Source organism: Eleginops maclovinus, chromosome 8 (genome assembly GCF_036324505.1).
Source record: "Eleginops maclovinus isolate JMC-PN-2008 ecotype Puerto Natales chromosome 8, JC_Emac_rtc_rv5, whole genome shotgun sequence".
Lineage (NCBI taxonomy): Eukaryota > Metazoa > Chordata > Actinopteri > Perciformes > Eleginopidae > Eleginops > Eleginops maclovinus.
Window position 1 is genome coordinate 9,122,289 of NC_086356.1, and position 26,252 is coordinate 9,148,540.

The window sequence follows — 26,252 nt, forward strand, 5'->3', positions numbered from 1 at the left end:
GCTCTTATGTAAGAGAATGTGCTGGCAATGTAGCGTTTCATTTTTCATGTGCTGAGCTGGCGAACAGAGACTAGCTGGCTTATGTCATCTCCCTCAAGCTGAGGAGAAAGATTTAAACATGAAGACTAATGCGTCTGATTTTGCCTTCTTACTTGCATTGCTCCTATTTTACGCTCTATTTCTTACCAACCTTATTATGTACAACGATTGCATATGAGTGTTCTCCACAAACATTTAGCAAGATAATGTATTTAAGTTGAAATTGCTCACAGTAATCTATAGCTGCAGTTCAGTGTTTAGAAATAGGAGTCTTCAAAAAGATTGAAATATATCTTTGGTAGGCTTTTCTTTTGTGTTTCCCCTGTGGTAATTCTCCAAGTACTATCACGTCTCTATGGTAAATATCAATATTAAGCTTTAAGCAAGGAGTGATGTTGTTTTCCCATTCACAGCGCTAATGCATGCATACTGTAATTCAGTCAATGTGCGCTCATGCATTCAAAAAGACATTAACGTTAAAGTTATTGCAGAAAGAAAAAGGCTCAGCACTTCTCAGATAGATAGATAGAATCGGAGGATGAAACCCTCTTTATTAGTCACATACATGCAGACAGCAGAGCACACACAGTGAAATTAGTCCTCTGCATTTAACCCATCCTAGTACTAGGAGCAGTGGGCAGCTATCGTGCAGCGCCCGGGGAGCAATGGGGAGGGGGGGGGATTGGAGGTGTCCGGTGCCTTGCTCAAGGGCACCACAGCAGGGCCTAGGAGGTGAACTGGGACCTCTCCAAGTAGCAGTCCACTTTCCATTTTTCAAGTCTGTTCGGGGACTTGAACCGGCGACCCTACGATTCCCAGTCCAAGCCCCTACTGACTGAGCCACTGCTGGACAGAGGAGACAGATTGTTGCCGTTGAAAAACATGAATCCATCAGACCTTAACAACCAGTGTATTAGAACATCAGAGGTTACGTTAATAGTGGCTGAATCCAGGTTAAAAGGTTGGTCCTATTCAGGTGTATGGATTGGTATTGACAGTGGGCCATTTTCTGTTGCCGTTTTAGTCTCAAGGCCAGACCTCTTGAGAAAAAGTAGCTATCTTCCAGTAAAAAGCCATTATCTCCTTTTCCCTCTGCAAAAGCCAAAAAAAGTGCCATCTCATTTCTTCAACTTATTTTTAACTCACTTTAAAGTGGTGGAAAGGCAGAATTTAAAGGGACACGATAAGCAGGAATTGTAAACTGCACCCCTGGTGAGAAAAGAGTTTTGGTGAGTATAAGGGATTACAAACCTCTTCAACTCTGAAAGGGAAGTGCTTTACATTGAGCGAAATGAGGGAAAGGATATGGCAAGCTTGTTAGCATCAGTTTTTTGTTAGCTTTGTTTTGATCTCCAACTCCTGGACCATTTCACACTTTGTCTAACAACATTAAAGGGCACTCTCTTATATTATGAAGTGGTAGTGTTCTAGTTGGCTAATCAAACAGTTAGCCTGGTTAGCCATGTCGTTACCTTGCAGGTATGCACTTAGCTACAACAGCTAGTTGTCTGTTTCTTTTTGTGTAGTATGTATGTTTACTTTCCTCATTAATGCTCTCACACCACCAGGATTAAAGGACATCTCTTTTATTTATTGTAGAGTTAGTTTTGTAGTTGGCTAACCAAAAAACTAGCTAGGTTAGCCGTGTAGTTTCCTCATAAGAAGTTCCCTATCCAGTTAGCAACAATACCTAATATGGCAGGCATCTTGTTGTGTTTTTGTTCTTTTAAACTGATGCTAAGAGTGCTAACACAAAACATGAGCATTGGAGGTCTTAATTATTTTTACTGGGGCAGTAGCTCCTGTCCGGCCAATGTTCACTTTGTGCTTTAATATGCATATTTCTAACATGGGTGTTTCTAACATGGGATGTCAGAAGAACGTTTCTGCTAATGCTTTTAAGTCGGATTGCTATATTTTGACACTGATGTCACAGTCACTCGTCTTGTCTGTTTCGAGGCTGGTTAATAAATCTCAGACGGAACATCTGACTAAGGGGACAACAGGGTGGGACATCACATATGAGTGTGTTAAGTAGATGTGTGTGTACATGCATGTCTTCTACGTGGTCGCATGGATGAGAATGAGTCTATTTTTGATCTGGTGGGGTTATTTTAAAGGCGTGGAACAGGGGGAAACTGATTTTTAAATAAACTCATCGGATGAGTAATGAAGAAAGGGGATATAAAAGGCTCACAGTCATAAGAGCGGCCGCCACAAGAACATGTGTTTATAGTATTTTCAAACCAGGACACAACAGAATAGAGTTCATTTTTCTCTGGAGGCAAAGCCTGTGAAAGTGGATAATGCAGGTACTAATTTGAATGTCAGCCACATCTTTAGGACTGCAACGGTGCACCTTTTTATATTCCTATTTAAATGAAAGAGGTTGAGGACAGGGACTGTGTTGTCAAGATATCAGAAAACAAAATGAAGGTAAAGATCTTAAGAATTAAACGTTTACTTGTCAAAACAAGAAAAGGTCACTTGATAAAGGAAAAAAAAGGTCCTCAAAGATTTACAAAAAGATTATGTCCAAATAATACATCTAAAGCTAAGTGCATACCTCTCTGTGCTAAATGGACTGATAAGGGGCAGCTGATAATACCCACCCTCAGACGACAACAAGGTTATCAAAGAGTAGACCAAGTCGTACATGTTACAGACCTCAGAGAGTGTGTATTGGTGGGTTAAAGAGAATTTGTGCACTGCATATAGCTTATCAGACTCCCCTGATTTCACAGTGACACCTGTGTGCAGTGTTATTGATAGCTTCAATTACGACTGAATCCCCTCGTGAAGGCACTCACACCATGCCTTACCTGTTTATTATTTCTCCACACCATCTTTTTCTCCTGGGTAATGTAGCTCTCAGGTTGCTCAGAGTGCACAGCTAAATGTAATAAATGTTGCTGAGGAGGCACAAACCCAAACCCCACTGGAATTGGCTGAATGGATCGTTTTAAAGGGACCGTTTTTTTCCCCTCCCATTTTTAGGTCATTTTATAGATTATACAATGACCTGATGATTTATAATATATAAAACTGGTTATCCAATGTTGAAAAGAAACAATGGTTGCAGCAGCATCATTTCCAACTGACGTTGAAGAAATTTGGGGAAAAACAACGCTGATAGAAATCAAGAGAGAGGTGAAGATGAACTGAAGCTCTGCTGCTTTCCCACGCCCCTCCCTATCTTTGCATACACACATCCTACTCTTTCTCACACACACACACACACACACACACACACACACACACACACACACACACACACACACACACACACACACACACACACACACACACACACACACACACTACATCATCACTTGTTATGGGTGACTTGTTGATCATTTTGGTGTGCAGTTTTCTAACAGAGAAAAAGTGGGTCACTCAAGGGTCTTGTCCTATTTTTTTGGGAGCTATTATTTGTCCTCACTCAAGTGTGACGAGGCCCCTGCGTCCTTTGTCTCACTTCTCAATGGCTCATGGTTTCGCTCCCTCTCTGCTCCACCCCCCTGCCTTTCTCTATGTCCGTCCTTGACCACTGGTTGACTCAGTATTGCCTGCGGGCTCATTGCCAAGGACTCGCGACTCCGTGCTAAAAAGGTTACTTACTTTGGCCAGCGTAGCCGAACAGGGTGTGTGATCACTCAAATGTTTTGCTGAGTGCACTGACGACTGTGTGTCAGTTTCTGTATGCCTGTCGAATTATAGCCAATTTTAGTGCCTAAAAGTGGTTGTGAGAAGGATGGAAGACTTAATAATTGCACTTCAGGTCAGTTTTCAGGTACTTGAGCTTAATTTATTATTTCCACAATAGATTTAACTACCTATATTTAACTGTGCATAATGTAGCTTGAAGTAGAAGAAGACTGCTTTACAAAATGTAATGGGTCCAGGAAGGTTCATGAACAAGCAAATCTACAAACTGAGCCGAAAACATAACCTCCTTGGCGTAGGCAATGATTAGATCCACATGCTGCAACATTACAATGCTTCCTGCAATAAAATGCATCAGTAATAATAGTGGTTCAATCATGTAATGTGTAGACCTTGGACAGGAACCCTTTTATCCATTACAAGTGAGTTACATTTAATTAGATAGTAGTCCTTTACTCTATCATAAGTAAACATTTGAATGCAGGACTTGATAACAATAATATGAACATTGTTTCTTCCATCATATGTTAAGTTAATAGAACATGCCGGTGTGGGGAACTGGTCTGATGATGATCATTTCTAATGTGTTTCACCTTTTTCCTCATCTTTGCCTGTGTAGTAGTGTTGTAAAATGTGCTTTGCTGATCTTTGTAGTGCTCTGAGACAGAAGTGTTACTCACAAAACCACAAGTATAAATAGTGCATGTCCTTAAACTTCTGTCACTAATTTGGGTTAATTGTTTCCATGTGCATAGTTGAACCGGTGCTCCCCTGAAATGTTCCTTACACAGCCTGCCTGACATGTCTGATGACACCTCCTTTCTTACTCTGACGTGTGTGTGTGTGTGTGTGTGTGTGTGTGTGGGAGCATACTGGTGGTTCAGTGTTCTGTGATGCATACTTTGAAATGTAATTACAGATTCTAATACCAGGTCACAAGTGCTCCCTTTGTATGTGATAGTAGGGAAGATATCCTGGAAGCACACACTAAGTGGACAAAAAGCTTTGTGAAAGTTTAAAATATCTTTAAAGCAGACGGTGTCTTATCCAAGCTGTTTTTGTGGCTTTAATAGTGGTTTAAGTTTGCCGCATGTGTATGTGGAGGAGTAATATTATCTCAGACACATCTTATGACTCATTGTGTCTGCTCAATGTTTATCTTAGGTTTTCCTAAAAAGGTTAACAACATGTTATACCCAGCTAAAGATGTAAGCAGTAATTTATCCTATTGTAAAGGACAAATCCTCTTTGTTTTTTACATTTTCTTTGAATTATTAGTAGTCACTCTGACTTGTATTTAGTGGTAGCTAAATGTCAGGAAAACGGCACGTCTGTTCTTATTTTTCTTTTACTTTTTAAGAAACTGATTATACCTACGAATGAATCTTTTTGGCAAAGCAAGTTTTATGTGACTCTCATGTGTAACCTGTCCTGTATTTATATCATTAAAGCACATGGTGAGAAATCCACTGTTCAGTAAGCTCTTATATATATATATATATATATATATATATACAACAATGGATAAATATTTTAGGTTTAGTCAGTATAGTGCTATTCATAACATCATGCATTCAGCGTAATGTTGTCTAAATTCTGCTGCCCTGCTTACCACCCAGCAAGCCTCATCTGTGTGTCTGTGCATTGTGTGTGTTTATTTCAGCAGCATGGTTATGTGAACGCTCATTTGGACAAAGTGACAAGGCTGACAATATGACGGATTCCATATTAACAATTACATAAATAATCTGGATGAACATACCCGGATTACGGCTTCATATGAATGTAGCAACAACACGAAGATAGTCGTGCACACACTCTTCTTCTCCTTCCTCCCTCCATCATTCAGACTGGCGGGCAGATTAGTGGAGCGCACAACGCCCACAGGGGAATAATTGCATTTGCGTCCCTGTGGAGTCAAACTGAGAACCTTTTGGAGACTCTCACTTTTATTTGAGTTTTGTTTCATCTCTATTTCTAGCCTGTTTTACTTTAATGGACTCAATGGACTCTGTCTCTGTTGTCTCTTGACTTTCAAACTTATGTGCCTGCTTAACTATTAAACAATCTTATTTGACAATGATAACAACATGGCTGCACGCTGTAACTCTGTTTTGGTTTTAAGAGCAGCTACTACTATTTTGAGACTTGCTGTGCCTGTTTTACGTCATTCTTCCTTCTGAGTGACCTGTGAGAGCAGGTTTAGTCAGAAAGGGTTAAAAGGATAAAGTTGGGCCCTATTATGCTTTCTTGGGTTTTCCCTTTCCTGTACTGTGTTATATTGGTCTTTGTGCATATAAATGGTTTGCAAAGGCTTAAATCCCAAAGTTCAGGCCAAAGGGAGTTTCTCTCCAACAAACTCAACCTCTGCCTGAAACGCCTCGATTGTACTTATTTGTTTATTTCCGTAGTGACATCAATATGTAAGACTCACGCTTCTTTTGGCTAGTGCTCCAACACATTTTAGCGGTTAACTATTCACAACAGAGCCAGTCAGCTAACCAATCAGAGCAGACTGGGCTCTGGTTTCAGACAGAGGGTGAAAAGAGGTGCAAAATACAAATATGAACCTGAAAATGTGCCCCTTTTTAAGCATAAAAACAAGCAAAGGGTTGAATGCAGTAAACAAAAAAAGGTACTCTGGCTTTGTTGCCGTGAAAAGATATTTTGTTGGATTTGAGGAATCAATTCTGCATCGGGCAAAAATGAAATTCTAAAAAATCATAGACCTTGTAGCTTTGAGGTGAAGCTAAAAATACACTAATGCTGTTGTGTGCTCTTCTCTCCTCGGCACTGATCCCCTGTGTGATCTTGTTTGTTTGCCTTTGTGCATCAGCCTGTGTTGATGTGTGACTGTTAAATGTTTTTCTCTGTGTCACGCATGTATTTTTAAATCTGTGCCTGATCTGTGTTTTGATCTCATCATATCTTAATGCAATGAGTTTTGTTCTCTGTTTGGCAATCATCTATAAGCTGTGTTTTAGTAAGTGAAATACAGTCAAAGGGCAATGACCTGAAGTTCTTTAGCATAAAACTGATCATCATAAAATCCTGTGAAAATGTAAAATCATATGCAGAGATGCTAAGTGAAGCTGAAGGCATTGAAGATGGTACAAGTCAATAGTCCAGTGCAGAGAGGATGGAAAAAAGCTGAGAGCTATTGTTTACCTACTTTACCAAGTGTTGTTAAAATTTGCGGATCAATCCCATGTGCTACTTTCCGACTTGACCCTAAGAACACACATTGTAATCGCCCCAGCAATTAACCTTGTTTTTATTTATACCACCCATTGGTGCATCTGTTCACCCATCCATAAAACAGTAATTGTCCCCTCGCTCAGTGCCACTGAAAACCACATGGGATGGCACTGAGTCCAGCTTCTCTTTAATTAACAGCTGGCTAGTCTAATCAAAGTGATGTGATGCTGTTGCGTAATGATTTCCATCATCATCATCATCTTTATTATCAGTGTCATCATTTACTCTTACTGTGGATTCAGGCGCATACTCACACAGCAGACATGAAGGACAGTCAGAAAGCTTGTTGGCTTTCTCTCTGTTACCCTAATTCTGTCATTTTCTAAGGTTGTGCTTTTATAATTTACAGGGAACAGATGGTTCAGTGGTGATCAAAAGTTGTAATGGCAGATAAGTAAAAGCTTTTTCAGGAAACTCACATGGACTTCGACAAAAAACATAGTTCATATTATAATTACAAAATCTGAATGCATTTAGAGAAAGAAGCTGTTGTGATTTGTATCTGGGAAAGGAGCAATGTGTAATTTCACACCTTGAATGTGATCAGATGTGCCAGACCACTTTCAGAGACTGTCTAGGTCATATTGGGATTCAATTCATCCAGAAATAAACGTTTGTTGATATGAGAGGTGGTTTTTTTGCATCACACCGTGCATAAATTAATGGAGTCTAATTCATCAGACTGGCACTAAATTCTGCCCCCTGAAAGGTTAACTTTTCATACTTTGCACCTGAGTCTAAGTCTGTATTTTGTCGTAATCTGGCACTTTTTGGAGAAAAGCTGAAACAAGTGTTTCAGACCGGAGGACTTTGGATCAAGGGCAGCAGGACATTAAGTTAAAGAAGCAGTGTGAGCAGTTTTTATTCTCTGTGTACAGAATTAGATCACACTCACATACACACACTGGCTGGTGAGACAGGGCTGATTCATTGTCACACATACGCCTCTGAGGGATGATGACAAAAATGACTCCTTTGTTCCTCCGCTGTAGTTCCACACGCTCTGTTTGTCTCTGGCTGTGTTCTTTTTTAGGTCATATAGAGTTTAATGTCTGCGCGTTGATGAAGAAGTCTCCATTTAAAATTGTTGTTAAGCTGGTTCAAAACATGCACATCTGGAGAGTGTGTGGAGTACAGTTGCTCAGCGTTGATGGATGGTATTCAAGTGTCCTTGTGGTGCGTTTTGCTATATGAGGTCGTGTGTGTGTGTGTGGCGCCTATGTCATGTCCTTGGTAGGTAATAAGCATGTGGGACTGCGGCTCTTTACACATCTGTCTGGTGGTCGACAAACTGCGCAGTGCTGCTGCTGTGCACCATTTCCACCAGAAGCTGCCCCACCCCCCACCTGCTCTGCCCTCCCAGCCACTTTTTACACACACACACACACACACACACACACACACACACACACACACACACACACACACACACACACACACACACACACACACTCACACATATACACTAAAGGAGGTTGTTTCCACAGTTTTAGGACACCCACACTCCATGGGGAAATCTTCCTGAATCCTTTGCTAGGACCTGCTGTGCTTTCATCACGTTTCCGCTTATTGTGTCATACAGTCATGATGTATGTATTATTAGCTCAGCTCAGTGTTGGTAGCAGCCTTTAAAATGACAGGCTTGACAAATCATGTTATGTAGATAAAGCCAGATTTGAACAATTTACTTCAGATTTTTTCTTTAATCAGTGTATTATAAAAATAAACCATATTCTTAGAATTATTTAGTAATTTAAGTTAAAATTTGAACAGTTCATTGATAAGCAATGAACCCTAATCATTGATCCAATCATACTTTCTTTTATTCTGTATAGTAATTCTCTACATTCCTTTCCCACTATTCTTCTATATCTAACATGTGGTGGAGCTTGAATGCTGCTGAAAAACAAACTGATCAACATCTTCGCTATTCGAATAACCAATCCTGGCTATATATATTGATTACTATGCTTGGCATGTTGTTCAGGAAAACATATATTTTTGGGCCATTGCATTTTCAAAGTTCACAGCTAACCTCTGTAAGAGAACCAGGAAGCTTTGGTTTGACTTTATCTCTATTTAGTTACACAGAATCAAGTTACAGCTTATCAACTAGTGAGTGTTTGTTTTTCAATTTTGAGTGAAAACATTTGTTACAGTTGAGTGAAACCAATATTAGCTTTTTGATTCCTGTTGGAATCGGAGCTCTAAAAGTTATTTTGTGCTCTGCTGCTCTCTCTTAATGTACTAAAGGTACACCCGTGGGCGTACACCCATGCATACATATAAGCATCCCTACAACCTGCGGTGCCATGCCCTCTCCTGTGTGTAGTGTCTTGTTACATAAGCAGGCTTATGTTACCTAAGCTAGCCATGTAACTGGCACCCCAGAGTCAGTCAGCACCCAGGAGAGAAAGAGGGAGAAACGAAAGAGGAGGAGGAGTGCAATGAAATGACTGGAGGAGAAGATGAGAGGAGGTTTGAGAAACGCAGATAGGTGAATGAAAAGGTAAAAGAAAGAAAGAATCAGAACTGAAGATGAAGAAATAAATACTTAGCCATAGATGGAACATGGCCTCTTGATGTTCTCTTTTTTAGCAGTTTTTGAGTGACAGATAGCTGCCATCATGGCCATGTTTGTAGTTCCCTTTGACAGCTTGTAGCCTTGATCTGACTCAATAAAAGCTCCTCTCCTGAATCTCTCAATTACCATCACGCAGAGAAACACAGAAAAGGCGTTAATCCTCCAATGTGTGTCTCTCATACACTCCGGGCTGCCGTAGTGTTTCTAAACGCGTTCTTTTAACCCAAATTGAATATATCATTCCTCCCTGGAGGCGCCAGAGAAGAAAGACTCCAATTCACTCTGCCTCCCTCCCCGTCTCTCTCTAAGTACTTAATTCTTGTGAGAGGCTGCTATCTCATCTCTCTGCTTCTCTCTCACTAACTTACTGTCTACCCCCCAATCCTTGTTTTTTCTGTCACTTTTCCTGTCTTGAGTTGTACTCACGATTTAGAAAGAAGCAGATAACACGAGCAAATCTTCATTTTTTTCTACGGAAACCGTTTCCTTCCCCTCCCGTACAACACGCAACACTCTTTGGTGAAAAAGATCAGATAAATTAAACTTTCACCCCTCTTCTCCAGTTTCTAACCTTTTAACACTGACACTATCTCTCTGAGCTGTCTCTGTGGACAAAGGGTGTTCAAAGTGTAGCAAAAGCTATGTTTGCTGAGAGGTGTGTGTAAAAGAAAATGACATAGTCACCCCATGCCTGGCTAAGGGTCATGCCCTCTCCTACTCACTGCTATTTCCGATTGAGGAGGTAATTGCACAAAAGCTCAGCAGAAGCAGATTTATTTTGGCAACGTGCATTTACTTACATATCATTATTTATTTATCTGTTCATAAAGACATTTCTACTGTGGTTTCACAAAATTCACTGCCAGTGGGGCTATTTATCTTTATTTTGTGTAGTAATTAATTCATGTCCGTACTGATTTAGTGATAATAACATGGATGAGTGGATAGTTTATGGACAGTTGGAATAATGGAAACTGGTGGTCCTCTCTTAAAACAATCTCCTACAGTTTTTATTGTAGGTAGCATGTTGTATCCACGCATATATTGCATAACACATATTTAATGTACTCTGCATAAATGTATAAGCCTGCCATAAAAAGGGCACATGCGCTTTGCTGTTATCGGTAGCGGCAAGGTCTATGTACTTATCCATGTGTATATCATTGCATCTATCTATTTGTGCTCTGTTTGTTTTCCTGTTTTCAACATATTTTCCATATCAGCTTGTGTTTATATGTAGGTGTTGACGGTCAGAGTGGCATTGGGTTATTATGAGTCGTGTCCTTGTAGCAGAGCCATGGAGGATGTTGTGCTTGCATTTGTTTCCTGAGGAAAGCAGATAAAGAACACAAACACACACATATATATGCACAGGTCTACCCACAGCTTCCTGTGTCTCCCTGCTACGTCCTGTTGCCAAGGAGACCAGGCCTGGGCTGAACGCATCCAATAAATACCTGGGAGGGTTTAGTAGTGGGAGTGAGGAGTGTAGACAGGGTTTGCTTCCGTTTCACATCCCTCTTTATCAAATCACCATGCAGCCGTAAAGAGAGAAGAAATGCCAGGCAGTTGGTTTGGCTGCAGGCCATTGTTGGTTTCATCATCTATGGAATCCGTCAAAAATAATTCATAAAACCACCGTAATAGGAATGGTTTCCCCCGGTCCAGACAGGCAAGGTGGGATGGAGACGCTTTTTCATCACAGTGATGAGATGGAGCACGGGGTCCTGTGTGGAGGGGAGTCAAATAGCAAACTGGTTCCTCATGACTAGCTCCCAGAGGAGACTGTGGTGAGCTGAGCCCATAACCTTCAAGAGACAGCAACCAGACAGCCAGAGGAATAGAGATAATTGAAATGACTGTCTCTGTGTTGGTTCTTTTTTTTTCATCTGGCTAATTATTCAGTGTCCTCATTTTATGAAAATGCGCGTGCATACGCATTAAGAAAGGCTGAGAGTCTAGGTTTTTCAATAGTATCTGACAAGTGTGTTTTTGATCCTATACCTTGTGGGGTCGAGGCATGTATTTTGTAAGTGTGTGTGTGTGTGTGTGTGTATGGGTAGGTTTTAGAGCCATTATGGGAATATTGTGAGTGCTGGGTTCAGGTAATTGATGCTGCTGGGACCTTTGAAAGTAGCAGACAGTCCAATTGGCCCAATGCCAGTTTAAAGAGGGGGAAGGAAAGATGAGGGAGGAAAATATTGGAGAAGAAAAGATGGAGGCCACAGACATTCTATGGTAAACATGGTATCGGGTAAGAAATGCATTGAATTGATAATAAAATTGATCGTATAATTTGTTTTCCTTCTATTTTCTATGTTGCAGGTTGCTTTCTTATCTTAACACTCTTGAGTCGGTTGCATCTGTATTTTACTCTTAATATAAATGCTTGGTTTGATATCATGAATAAAAGTAAAAGGGCAGCAGATGCCGGTTAGATCCTTGAGTGCAAAGAGAAGTGTTTTTAAAGTGTCTATGGGACAAACATCTGTCTTTCTTTGGGGTTATACTTGTCCTAATTTGAAGTAAAACTAACAAATCATTTCATATTCACTTGGGACTTTTAATTCCTTCTATATCCTAAGTAGCATGAATAAAAGCCTCCTCTACATCTTGACAGGTTACCTAATCAGAATTGAAATGCTCTTCCTGTTGGCGGTGGTAACCAAGGCAACGGTTCCCCTGGAGATGTGCTTTGGCAAATTTCTTCGGTCCGTTTAGCAAAGTTCTAACGCGTGTCCCCTGAACAGCTACGGCATAAAGCAGCAGTTTATTGCCCTGAGCAGCGATGATGCAGCAGCTTGTGTTTGACCAGAGATTAGCCTGATCGGGGCCTTTGTGCTCGTTCTGCTGTCTGCCGATGATAAGCGCCGCCGCAGGCAGTCACGTCTGAGCCGGGAGCCGTGGGAGAGGGGACGGGTGAGGTACACAGTAGCTGTGAGTGAAGCGTTTTTCAGGTTGGATTGGGAAATGTCATTGATTGATGATAAAAGTCTCTCTAAATTACGGGGATGTTACACATTCAGTCGTCTGGCAGGGAAATCAGAAATGACCTTTTCAGGTTGTTTGCTGATTTTACTTCTGCATTTTTGGGCAAGAAAATAACGTTTATTTAAAAGGTATTTCATATTGTACCAGTGCCGTTAATTTGACAAAGGGAAATACAGAAACTAAAATCAACATGATTGAGTTTGAGCAATCCCACCCCTCCCATCAGATACAAAATACACTGTCTAAATAAGTGTTTAAATACTAATTACGATTTAATGATATCCTGCTGCGTCTCAAACAAGCACATTAAATCATCATCTTACTGTTTGTCACATTTTGCTTGACATAATAATGGTTGGATATGATATTTAAATATTAAAAAGGCTTTAAAAGCTCTTTGTATTGTCCATATCAATGTATATGAACTATATCGTCAAGAGGCAAATGTTGTGTTGTTGGCAGAAAGCTTTAGCAGTATTCCTGATGGTTCGACTTGGTTTCTAAGAGACCCTCTCAGCAACAGCAGCAGCAGGAGTGCAACATTACCTGCGTTACAGGACCTGTGGGATTGTAATGGGGATGATGTGATGTGCCTTGGAGACGGAGTAATGGAACTTGAAGGTCGACGTACTGTATGAAGTACATAAAATAATTGGATGTGGTTTCTAGCAGCATGCTTGGAAGAACACATTAGCCATTTGCACTTTCCTTCACTACGTCTTCACCAAGGATTTTATAGCTTTGTCCCAGTCTGGAGACAAGGCAGTGGCACATCATTGGTGGAGCTTTACACCATTTTAAAACTCCGCACATGCTACGGTAGCAAACTCCTAAAAATGAAACAAGTGATTAAAACATTGACTTGGCTTTACACTTAGACAGTCCCCAAGCTTCTCACAGTATGTGGAGGTAGCCACACCCTCCACCTAGCTGATGCTAGTTTGGCGTTTTATATCTTGCCAGACTGTATTCCCATTATCCGCTTTGCACCATTTTAGCAGTACATATAACAGAATCCCATAACCATAAAACTCACAACCGCTGCAGTTAAGTGCAGTTAGTAAAAGAAAGGGTTAGGGTTATGCTTGAGCACACATAACCAACACAGCTCAGAACAGAGTTTCTTCTTCTACATGGTGGAATGTGTACTCTGATCTTTCGCTTAAGTAGGAGTAGCTAGTGGTTGTGAAATGTTGTGGAGTATAGTGCAATTCTAAGTACAGTAATCTAATATACCAAATAGAAGTGCAAGTAGCGCTTTCAGGTGAGTAATAGGCCTGAAAGAAGTATTATGTGTGTGTGTGGATCTGAAAAGATGTTGTTAAACTTAACTAAAAAGACATGTCAATAGTAACTAGACCCCTGTTGAATATCTGTGGCTTTCAGAGAGATAATTTACCTTTTTTTATTTGGGGGATATCATGGCCTGTCATAGATTATTACTCAATCATTCTTCTTTGACAACTGTCAGCATTGAGTCTCCAATTAAAGGAGTTGTGGTGCACCCATCATTCATCAATGACAACTTTAAAGTGTCAAATCTTCTATCACACGTCAGTCATTGTAGAATAATCACTCAGAACTTTTTCTGTTTTCATGAGGCACTGTCAGACTGGATGAAGTGAAACAGGACCAGAATTGAATTGTCATTTCTCTCAATGCTCAGCTGAAACGGAGCCAAATGAAAAGTAGAGAATGGTTTCACTGATTTAGATCAATAGATTGAAATTGGAAAAAATGTAATGCTACTACTTACTACTATAAGTACAGTAATAAGAGTAACTGACTTTCAGTTTGGTTGTCTGGAAGAACTTACGGAAAACGAATAATCCCCAAGTTCGCTTTTGCAGAATGACACCCACTTTTCCTATCACTCTATCCACATTAATGAACTGAAACAGACATTTATGGATTGAGCTATACATTTCAATCAATTTCTATATCATTTTATAACTGATTGGTTGGTTATTCAGTTGTTTTAAGCCAATTTGGACCAGTTGTGTCCGTGGAGATGCTCTCATGCTTTCAAAACATTACATTATGTTTAAAGGCAGGTGTGTGTTGTCAATAGCTGATAAGGGCCAGTGTCCATTCCCAAGCTAGTGATTTTATTGATTGAAGCAGTAATACTTTTAGTTAATTGGATTTCAGCTCCCCCGCTTGGGGCATACATGGATACACAAACACCTACATATGAACACATGGTAACACAAAACCCATGTGACCTTTGTCCCCACTCCTCCAATGTGTTAACCTCTAACCTCCAACCTTTGCTCTGCTCGGGGCATTGAGTGCCTCTGGCCTCCAGCAACAGACACATGAAAACACTTAACACCCGTGATTGTGTGAGGAATAGTTGGTTGAAAGGGATATTCATATGTTGTCTCTTTAGTGGCCAGGCAGGGCGGCATGGGTCTGTGGACGGCATTTTGTGTACAGTCAGTCTATGTGTTGTCCCCATAGGATGAACCTGAATGGCTTTTATTGTCCTCATCTTTTCCTAAAGTGCCACAATCAGTACTGTAGCTGAGCAGTACTTGTGTGCTTGTGAACATTATATTTGTCAAACTGTATAATGTTATCACAATGTTAACAGTAGGGTATTTTAAGCATGTTAGCATTCTCACATTAGCATTTAGCTCAAAGCTGCCCAAATTAAGTCATGTTACATCATTTGCACAAAAAAAAACAAACAGGTCTTATAAGTCAGGTGTTGTTGTCTATGATAAAACAAGCATCCAATAGCTACCAGTTATACAGAAACATTGCTTTTAGACTACTCAAACAGTACAATTTTGCAGTTTCAAAGTGAGGGAAATGAGTACATCTGGAATTGTTGTAAATATTACTTCAAACTAAGTTGATTTGCCAGCTTATTTTGTTCTCCAATATTAGCTTATAGCCTTTAACATCCAAGTAATACTTGCATTACAAAAAATACAAAATATTGGATGTCTCAGATCTTAGTTCTTTAGTTCTTCATGAGCTCAATTTCTAGACAGTTTTAACCGGTGTTTAAAGATTCAAGATTCAAGAAGCTTTATTTATCCCGAGGGAAATTGAGGTGCAACAGTTCAATACAAAGAAGGAAGGAGAAATATACACTCAATATAACTAAACTACTAAATATACATCAAATATTACTAAATATAAACTAAAATAACTAAGTATAAACTAAGTATAACTAAATATAAACTAAATGTATCAACAATAAGAGCAGCTTTGCAAATATGAAATAGTGAAATAGTTACAATAACTACGTAGGTATATACAATATACAACAATACGTATAGTGCAAATGGCAGTACAGTAATAAGATAACTAATAAAACTAAGCTGAATACTAAATACTAAATAAAGTGACATGTGAATAAAGTGACATGTGAAAGTAAAGTGAAATGACAGCATTGCGATGAAATAAGTGTCACTGAGTCTCCAATGTTCCTCTAACGACCTGAGGTGGATGAGTTAAAGAGTCCGATGGCCACAGGAAGAAAGGACTTCCTGTGGCGGGGTGGAATGAGTCTATTGCTGAAGGTGCTTCTGTATGAGGTCAGCACCTGGTGGAGAGGGTGAGCGTTGTTGTCCATGATACTACGCAGCTTGCGCAGCATCCCCCTCTCAGACACCACCAGCAAAGAGTCCAGCTGGACCCCCGGGACGGAGCCAGCCTTCCTGACGATCCTGCTGATCTTGTTGACGTCTGCTGACCTCAACCTGCTTCCCCAGCACGCAACACCAAAGAAGATGGCACTGGCTACCACCGACTGGTAGAACATCTTCAGCATGGTGTTACAGACGTTGAAGGACCGGAGCCTCCGCAGGAAGTAGAGTCGGCTCTGGCCCTTCTTATACACAGCCTCAGTGTTCTTGGCCCAGTCCAGTTTATTGTCCAGGTGAACACCCAGGTATTTGTAGTCCTGAACAATGTCGGCAGTCACCCCCTTGATGGAAATGGGTGTGGGGGTAGATTTCCTCCTGCAGAAATCCACCACCAACTCCTTTGTCTTGGCGGTGTTGAGCTGCAGGTGGTTGAGCTCACACCACTCAACGAAGGAGTCCACGACGCCCCTGTACTCCTCATCATTTCCCTCGCTGACACAACCAACAACTGCAGAATCGTCTGAAAACTTCTGCAGATGGCAGGACTCCGAGTGGAACTGAACGTCTGAGGTGTACAGGGTGAACAGGAAGGGAGACAGAACGGTTCCCTTCGGAGCCCCTGTGCTGCTGACCACAGTGTCAGACACACAGTCCTGCAGTCTGACAAACTGTGGTCGACCCGTCATGTTTAAATTGTTTAGTCACACATTTTTTGCTTCTTTTACGAGTAGATTCATGACCAAATGTCAAAAGAGTTGTTGATGTGTTCTTTTTTGTTTGTTTTTCATTCTACAAACCACATCTTAATGAGCTGTATCAGTCACATTTTTTTTCTGCTGTCTTTAACCAAAGTCCAACAACCGTGTCAAACAAAAAGAAATAGCATTCCTATCAGTCCCATTCATTCTATTTTAATCAAGCACATTAGAGCATTTAAAACCCACACATTACTTAGGATTGTCCGCAAAGTGTTTTGCAGATAGCAATGGAGGTTTAAGTGCCAGCTTCAGAGCAGATAAATTAATGAGTCTGCTCTCCGCCCACGCTGAAACACACGCAATTGCTGCGGTGTTCATGATGCATTAAGGAGAGTGTCAGAGGCCTTAGATCTGCCCTCAAGATTTACCGCTGCGGTGAGATCGCAAACTGGCTCCTGGAAAGGCAAACGTGAAAGAGGAAAGCAGAAAGGAAAGGTAGTATTTAGAAAAAACACAAAAGCAGAAGAAAGCTCCCGTTAAAGCTGAATGGAAATGAAAGAATGGATATAAATGTGTTATTATTGTTTTCACCCTGAAGACCACAGGGTTTACACATACTGTAAATACCATTAAAGACCCTAAATGTTGTATTCACGTTGTGTACCACCCTAAAAGACTAGTCTATTTTTCATCACACATAACCATCTTTGCCTGTAGAAAAGCGCAGTCTAATGAGGGCTGAGCTGCTAATTTAGCACGCTGTATTATTAATCAGACTCTCTGTGTGATTTTGCAGCAATTTGAACGCTTATTTCCCCCATAATGCTTCGGGGGACGAGGTAATGAGTCTCTTTCCTAATGACTTTACCAGTTGACAGAAAAGACACGACAGGCGCTTTACGAATCAAAGGTTTGTCTGGCAGAATGAGGGGAGAGTTATGTGTGTGGTTGAGCATGTGTCCACCGAGACGGTAGAGCACTCTCTTGGAAGTCTAGTGTGATCAAAGGCAGCGGTGGCAGGAAGAATAGAGAAAATAGAAGAGATGTAGACGGAGACAAGGAAGTAGAGAAGTGGTGGGTACAGAGGAGGATGTAAAACACACAGCGCAGAGGGAAGTTGACACAATGTACAAGAAACGACGAAGCCGTGTGTTTTTTGTGTCCACGTCTTCAGTTCTATTGTAATTAAGTTTATTTTTGTGTTTGGGTCATTTTCTTCTGTATGAATCTGCTGCCTGCCTGTCAACTTGTGTCTTGTTCTCTCTGTCTCTTCTTATCCTTCTTTCTTTTTATCAAATCATTTTCTGTGCTTTTCCATGTCTCCATGTATTTCTACTTTCCTATATATCACACTTGACTTGTGACAGTGATGCAATATGCCAAGGCATGTACACTTTTACATGTGTACTACAACTTACATCTTTTTTTTTTATCCAAGTAAGCAGCATACTGAGCAGCTACAGGCGATATTGCAGGTTAATGTAACTCATCAGCGCTCGCACTCTAGCTCTCACATCTGCCACTGTTTCTTTCTCTTTGGCAGATATTTATGACAAAGAGAAACATGGGCAAGCATCTGTCGTAGACAACCACACATTCAAACGTATAAAAAGGCTTGTATCACGAACCGTAGCATTGTGAATCCGCACGGTAAACAAAGCACCACTACATGCCATACACACACACACTTCTGCTCATATCTTCCTTCTGAACTGCGACTTCATGCTATGTCTTTTATCCTTTTTCTGTCATCTGCGTTCTGCCTCTCATTCCTACATCCTGAGAAAAAAGGACGATTACATCACTGCAGGGGGCGATGTTCGTTTTTTAAAGCAGTAGCATTTTTTCCCAATTTGGCGATCGTCCCAGCTTCGTAACCGAAACCGTCTGCTTCTGCTGCTGGGTTGTTTCCCCAGAGATTATCAACGATGAGATTTCCTCCAAGAAACAAATTGGTTTATTATGATTTCTCAACTCGAGTTATGTTGATAATTCAACTGGGAACAAGGAATTCACCAGCAGATAGATGTCAGGCGAATATGATTGCTGGCATAGCAACTATTTATGATAAAGGGACTTCAATTGTAAATAAGATGAGAAGAGATGTTGCGTTACATAGGGGATGTGTGGTCCTCTCAAAGGACCGGTAGAAATACAAAATTAAATTCATGAAATAATAAAAGCTTTCAGGGACGCACCGCCTCTGCAGGAGCGGTGATTTATGTAGCCAAATACCAAACTTTTGGATTGATATTTATCTTCTGAGAGTCCCCACTTCGTTACATTTAATGGTTTATATGAGGCATGCAAAGAGCCAATGGTGACCTCGAGTAAAAGTGAAGATTCTTCTTTAAACTGTCCCCAGATGGTCACATCTCCCGAGCCTCACCTCCAGATTTTACTGCCTAACTTGCAGATATTGAGGACTTTCAAGAATACGGTCACCAGTTTAATTTGACACACTTTGCATCTTATGCCCTCTAATGAAAAGATGGTGGCATTTATCAAATTAACTGCTGTCAACTGCCAGTGCATTCACAGGAGGATTATGATTGAAACGCTGTTCATTTGACGGCATGTCTGTCCCCCCCAGCTACGCTGTAGCTGAGCCTTCACTTTAATTTCCACAGCCTCCCACTTGCACTCGCCTACCAGCCCCCTCTCTTTCGAGCTAAATTGTCTCTAAATTGGATATTTAAGGGGAAGTAGGAACTCAGGGGAAGGGGCGCTTTCTCTAAATCGTTCCCTCTCCTTGCAGCTCCCCACTTCCCTTTCCGTCATGGTTTACAGTACAGCCTTGCCTATGTAATTTACACCATGTTTTAGGTGCAGTAATGAAAAATCCAACGATATTTTGGAGATGGGGGGCTTATTTATCTCATGTATCCAGACATGGCTTCTTTAAAAAGCTTAAACCTCCCAAATCCAACACAGTGTTTATGAATTAGATTTAATGAGGGGGAAGCCATTAAAACACACCATTCGATCTCTGATTACAGACTCCTCTCATCAAACAGCCGGCTTAAGAGAGTGTGTTGTAGCGTAACATTAGGATCCTATGGGGCTGGGTGGGGTTGGTGTGACTTGTGTGTGTGTGAGGGGTGGGGTCATATTGTTTGGATGACAGTCGTCCTCCTATAAATGCCTCAGAAGTAGAGGCAGATTTATGATGGCCATGCTCTGTGGAAAGCATGAGGGGGGGGATGGAGAGGCAGTTCTTACTTTGAGGATATCTTATGCCTCCTCTGAGAGTCACTCCCCCGTCTCTCCAATTTCATCGCTCTGTCTAATGCATTGTCTTTGTCTTCTTTCTCTTTATTGCTTGTCATCGTTTTCTTACTTATTGTTGTAGTTTTCCTTATATCTGCCTTAATGATGGCTCATTTCCTTTTTCTTTACTCTCATCCCTCTTTTGCAAGAGCAGAGCAGGGCTTTAGGTATCAGTTGTTTCCTTTGTCAGACAATTTTATGTTTGTGAGAATGAGAGAGTGAGGGCAGCTCATTCATATATGTTGTATCCATTATGTAAAGCAGGAAAGACTGAGACACAGTCAAAGAAAAAGGGCAGAGAGGAGGTGGCACGGGACAAAGAATTAACAATGGCAGAGAGTCTGCTGAGTGGCCTCTCAAAATGATGACACCTGGTAGCGCTTAAAACTATTGTACACTTGAAACCGTTTAGGAGGCACTAACACAAAAGAGAGAGGTCTCATTTTGCTGTTATTTTATATATTAATGTTCTTAACTGACTTTGAGGAATATTTACATGTTTTTCTTGGGTTTGAAATTTTGAGGAATTTGCCTATTTGTTTTTATTTGGAAAAACAAAGAGATGGACACCTCTTGTGTATATGCTAATTTAGAGCTACAGAGGATTAGCTTAGCTTAGCATAAAGATGGGACGCAAGGGAAACATCTGGTGGGGCTCTGTACTCCCAAAGTGTTAGCTTTAAACTAACCTAAACTAATTATCTCCAAGGTCTACCTCCATCATTTCCATACAGATATTTAGTCGATTCTCAAGAAAATAGCTTTATGCTAAGCTAAGCTAATTATCTTCAGTGTCAGATATTTCAGTGATATTGATCTTCTCAAAAAGCAACTGCGATCTGATCAAATAAAAGAGAACAACATAACGATTCTGATCAGATATTCAGAGACACACAGTGGTAAGGTTTTGTAAAGTTGTACTTCGGGCTCATTTCAGTCTGTACAAAAAATGTATTGAGGTTGGGCACAAAACCATAGTCTTAACATGTACAGCCCATTCCTTTCAAATTGTATTAGTTGTAGTAATGATTTAGTTGCTTACAGCTCCGACGTACAGTCTTTGAAGCCTGAAGTGATCTATTATATAGGATGTCCCGTCAACCGGTCAACATCACATGGCACCGTGAAACCATGATACCCTGCCCGTGATATTGTTTTGGAAAAACCCATGTGTTGCCATGGCAGCGTAGCACTGGCTATCCCCAGTACGATTGTAGTTTTCCACCTGCAGCAGGAAAAAGACCTCCCTCACAAACGCTGTTTCCATGTAAACATTTTGTGTGTGTGTGTGTGTGTGTGTGTGTGTGTGTGTGTGTGTGTGTGTGTGTGTGTGTGTGTGTGTGTGTGTGTGTGTGTGTGTGTGTGTGTGTGTGTGTGTGTGTGTGTGTGTGTGTGTGTGTGTGTGTGTGTGTGTGTGTGTGTGTGTGTGTGTGTGTGTGTGTGTGTGTGTGTGTGTGTGTGTGTGTGTGTGTGTGTGTGTGTGTGTGTGTGTGTGTGTGTGTGTGTGTGTGTGTGTGTGTGTGTGTGTGTGTGTGTGTGGTGTTTGAAGCAGACTTTAGTTGTTTTGCCAATAGCTCCTGGAAGAAATCAATGGGTGCACAGTTTTTTGGAGAATCAAAAAGTGTGTGAGTGTGTGTGTGTGTGTGTGCAATCGGTTAGCTTTTCTGTAATATTTGCAGTTTATTCTTTTCCTCAGGGGAGTCATATGAAACAAGATATGGGAACGTGCTGATCTGTGAGCAGCATGATGAGACCAGCTGTGGTAGTAGCAACAAATCAGCTGAAACAGAAGTGATGTGTTCACTACAAGGATGGAGAGAAGAGACAGCGAAAGAAAAAGGGAGAGGCAGTTAGATATATGCGGAGTTCTAGGGGCATATAAACATAGTGCGTGAAAGACAGACGGACAGAAACTGACTCAAGGCAGCATTAGAAGCAGCGTCTGAGCCAAGATGAGGTCAGACGTGGACAGACTAAAGCCCAGTGTTTGAAGTCCACAGGCTATAGTGAGCCATTAACAGACTTGTCAAACGTAGTCCCTCTCCCATTGGAAACTGCTGGTTTGAACCCTTAATTATAATGGCAGGCTAGTAATAGTCCTAAGTATTTTGTAACCCAGCAATTCCTCAAACAAAACCTGATGTCTAGATTTATTCATTACATTTTGCAAAACTGGAGCTTTTTACCTTGTAACTTTTGTTTGTTTTTGTACTTATACATTCTCCAGAAGGCACTGTTGAGTCAGAGTCAGGGCTGCAGTGATTCACTGGGAATTCTATCTACAGTTTATCATTATTATTCATGACTGTGGTTTTAGGTCTGTGACTGTTAATTTTAACTAAGGGGTATTTACAGCCTAAAAAATGCAGTTTGGATCCTCAATATTTCTGGCCCCAGGGTTGTGTGGCCACTAAATGCATTATACACACACACACACACACACACACACACACACACACACACACACACACACACACACACACACACACACACACACACATACACACTTTGTTTTTAGTGACAGCCTTTATCCACACCAAGGTGGTAGGAAGATCAAAATCAGTCAGCTGTGCTCTCTAACATGGATATCCAGAGGTGAGGTTTGGAAAAATACATGGTGTTTTTAGCATCCACAAACCTTATGTTTGAACGGTCTGTGAATCAGATTTAAAAATGCATATTGTCTTTTGTTAGTAAGTAACCTTTAAAGTTAGATTTGGTAGATCAGTATTCATAATAGGCAGAAAGACAGGACGCTGCACTTGCTACAGGCTGACTTTTTATAAAGCAGAAAATGAATGTCGATGAAGACAAACGCATTTTAAACACGAGTCTTATCAAACTCTGAACAAATATTCTAAAACAGCATATGTGCAGAAGTTGCAAAGTAATACTAAAAATACCAAAACAAAGTCTAAAAATGTGGAAGAATGTGTAGAAAACTACTCAGTTTGGTTTGCAAGATTTGGCAATGTGGGAAGAGAGTGTTTGCAATTTCACACAAACATACACAACCACACACACACACACACACACAGGGCCTCTATATCGGTGTTTTCCTGGCAGGCGGCCGTTGGTCGAAGCAGGCGCAGTGGGCAGCGGCCGCCCACAGGCAGCAGCTAGTACGAGGAGCGAGCGGTGGGTGGGCTGAAGGTCAGACGGGCCCTGAACACACTGCCATTGTTCTTTCTATTCTGGTTTTTTTTCTTCACACTTTGACCTGCGGAACATAAGTCTGTGTATCTGCGGGTGTATTCTAAAATATCTCAAAGAAAGAGCGGCGTAGAAACAATGGAGGCACAACATACTCTGGTAGCTGTATGTGTTCTAAAGCTGCTTTTTAAATAGTATGTACTGGAGTGTATTCTGCATGTTTGTGTGTTGACCGTGGCATGTTATTAGTCTGAGTCAGCACAGAGGAGGCCTGGCCTGCTCTCTGAGAACAGCGGCTGTGTCTAATGTAGGAGTGGGAGGAGATGAGCTAAAGGTCTTCTTTGACATTCAAAGATGCATGATGTCTTCCCTTCCGCTCTTACACACCAGATTCCCCGAACCGCTGACTGTACTCTGTCCTCCTGGAAGCCGAACAACTTACACTACAACATGTTTAGTGAAAACTACAACTGTAACTTGGGAATGGGATGCATTACATGGAGTGACACACTGTAAAACAAGTTGTTTTAAGTCTAATTTGTAGTTTGTTTGAGTCCAGCTTGACCTTTTAGTTTTTAGTTTTTTTCTCTCTTCTAATTCTCCCTGTAAAGAACATCCCACATAATCATATGCAAAATCCCTTTAATTTGTTATTTTCCAACCAAGAAAATCATTGCAGAAGTTGGTCAAAGGCAGGTTAAAGAAGAATTTCCCCAGAGATGCTTCAAATTATTTGAACCTTGACCCAGTTTGTAGTTGACGGCCTCTTAAATTGCCTCCTCTCAGAGCTGTATGTTTTGTATAAGGGCATGAACAAAGATGAAGGGGGAACTCATTTTGTGTGCCCCAGTTTTGTAGAGCCGCATTAATTAGTGTTAGAAAATTAACTTTGCGCTGCACAAGACAACCTTCTGTGAGTATCAGGCCAACCAGCAAATGTAAGACATGAATCTAGACAAAGGATCTTTGGTGAGATTGAACCTTTCTTAAGTTCTTTGAGATATGAGAGTATTTAAACTACTGTTTTGCATAACCATAATGACAATGTTATGCCTCACTATGTCAGTGGAGTGCACTTCAGAAAGCTTTACAGTTATCATGACTGGGGATTTGCAAAATAAGTCAATTTGGGGGGAGAGATAGGGTGGTCTTTGCCCAGTCAAAGAGATGATGGTTCAATCCCTCAGGCCTCTGCGGTCAACATATCAAAGTGTCCTTGGGCAAGATACTGAACCCCAAATTCCTCTCGATTTCATGGTGTGGAGTGTGTGTGGATGTATGTAGACACCCTGTTTGAATGTCTGTGGAAATTAAGGCTAAAATGTTCTAAAAGAGTGATATCAAATGGTGAATAAGCATTGTGTAATAGCTTTCCATAAACATGTCTAGATAAATTGTAAAAAGAACCAACTTATGGTTTTGGTGTCTCCTTTCACAGATGGTCATTTCACCGGGACCCCTCCGTCTTACGGTTACGATGCAGATCGCGCAGAGGAACAGCGAAGGCACCACGAGATCCTGCCGTACATCGATGACTCGCCGTCGTCTTCACCGCACCTCAGCTCCAAAAGTCGCAGCAGCCGGGACACACTCTCCTCCGGATCGCTAGAGTCCTCCAAGTCGGTCAGTACGCCATCCTGACATTTCCTACTGCTAGGCAATGTATTAGCAACATTTTGCTGATATAATGCCTAGCATTAGCTGAGAGCTACTTTATATTAGGATATTCCTTTTAGTAGCATAATAGCTCAATGCAGGGCCAACCCAAAAATAAGCATTACACCAGAGTCTTACAAAGAAATTCCTGAATTTGGAATATTGCAGAAAATAAACTCTCTGGCAAAGAAACGCTCTCAGTCAAATGATCTAATATCAACACCTCTATGATGTTTGTAGTCAAATTGGGGTGGGGTATACAGTATATTACTTTTCTTTGTCGTAGAACAAAACACTGAAACATTTGGTTGTGTCAACCACAGACCTTATTTCATCCATCTAACCAAAACCCATTCAGAAAACCATTGACATCAGGATAAGGAACAGAAGTGCTAATTCATTTCCAGGTTTTGGAACTCATTCCTGCATCACGCTAGGCCTATATCATATGAATATATACAGTAGGTATATTCCAGCAAACATAGCTGTAATCACTCTTTCAATCAACAATAGTTGCGTAAATTGACCTCAATGCAGCGCAGGAAGTGGGCTAATCTATTCTTAGAGCAGTCCAGAGCCGTCAGAAATATGTCGATTGATGAGAAATCAAATCAGCCACTTAAGGGGATTGATATATGACGATATGGCCTGCCTTATAAACCCAGAGGCAGTCACCCAGTGGAGAAACTCATCCCCCTTTAGAGTCTGGCTCTTCTCTCATCCAGGGTATTAGGCAGAATTACCTATCACCTACATCGCCCCATCACTGCCTTCATCCTCTTACCCTCTCTCTTTTACTCTTTCTTGTCTGCGAAGAGAAAACCAGTGATCTATGACGTCTGGTGCTATTAAAGGTTGCCATGGAGAGGATACACACACACGCACACACACGCATGCACACACATGCACACATGCACTCAGACAAAACCATAGTGTCAGCAAAGATGAGAATGGATTCCAGAGCCAGAATCTATTTGAGCATTTACACATTATTTCTTGCACCAGTGAATTTAAGAGTAACAGATGAACATACTAGAGCCATATGTCTGTTAAAGATGGAGAGGTATTGTGGGAGAATGCAATAGGCTAATACCGCATCTATCTACTGTGCCCTTGGAGGAAGTAATTGCATCAGTGTCCATGAAGCAGTATCAGTAACCACGCCTCCTCAGTCTGAGCAAGCACCCGTCAATCTGATTGATGGTAGTATCTGCCAATAAATGATGAGTCCCTTGACTGCATCTAACCTTCGACCTATGATCCTGGAACTCTCCCTGACACAATTTATACACGCATATAATGTCTCCTAGTGAGCTCGAGCAAATGCTTTCTTTT

At 41.0% G+C, this 26,252-nt stretch overlaps 1 protein-coding gene across 1 annotated transcript in view; it reads left to right on the forward strand.

The window, feature by feature from the left end:
* bcr (BCR activator of RhoGEF and GTPase) overlaps window positions 1-26,252 on the forward strand; it is a 77,274-nt gene that overhangs the window by 17,857 nt on the left and 33,165 nt on the right. The window contains exon 2 of the mRNA XM_063889926.1: window positions 24,700-24,884. Within this exon, the coding sequence (XP_063745996.1) occupies window positions 24,700-24,884 (185 nt within the window). The remainder of the gene's footprint in view (window positions 1-24,699; window positions 24,885-26,252) is intronic.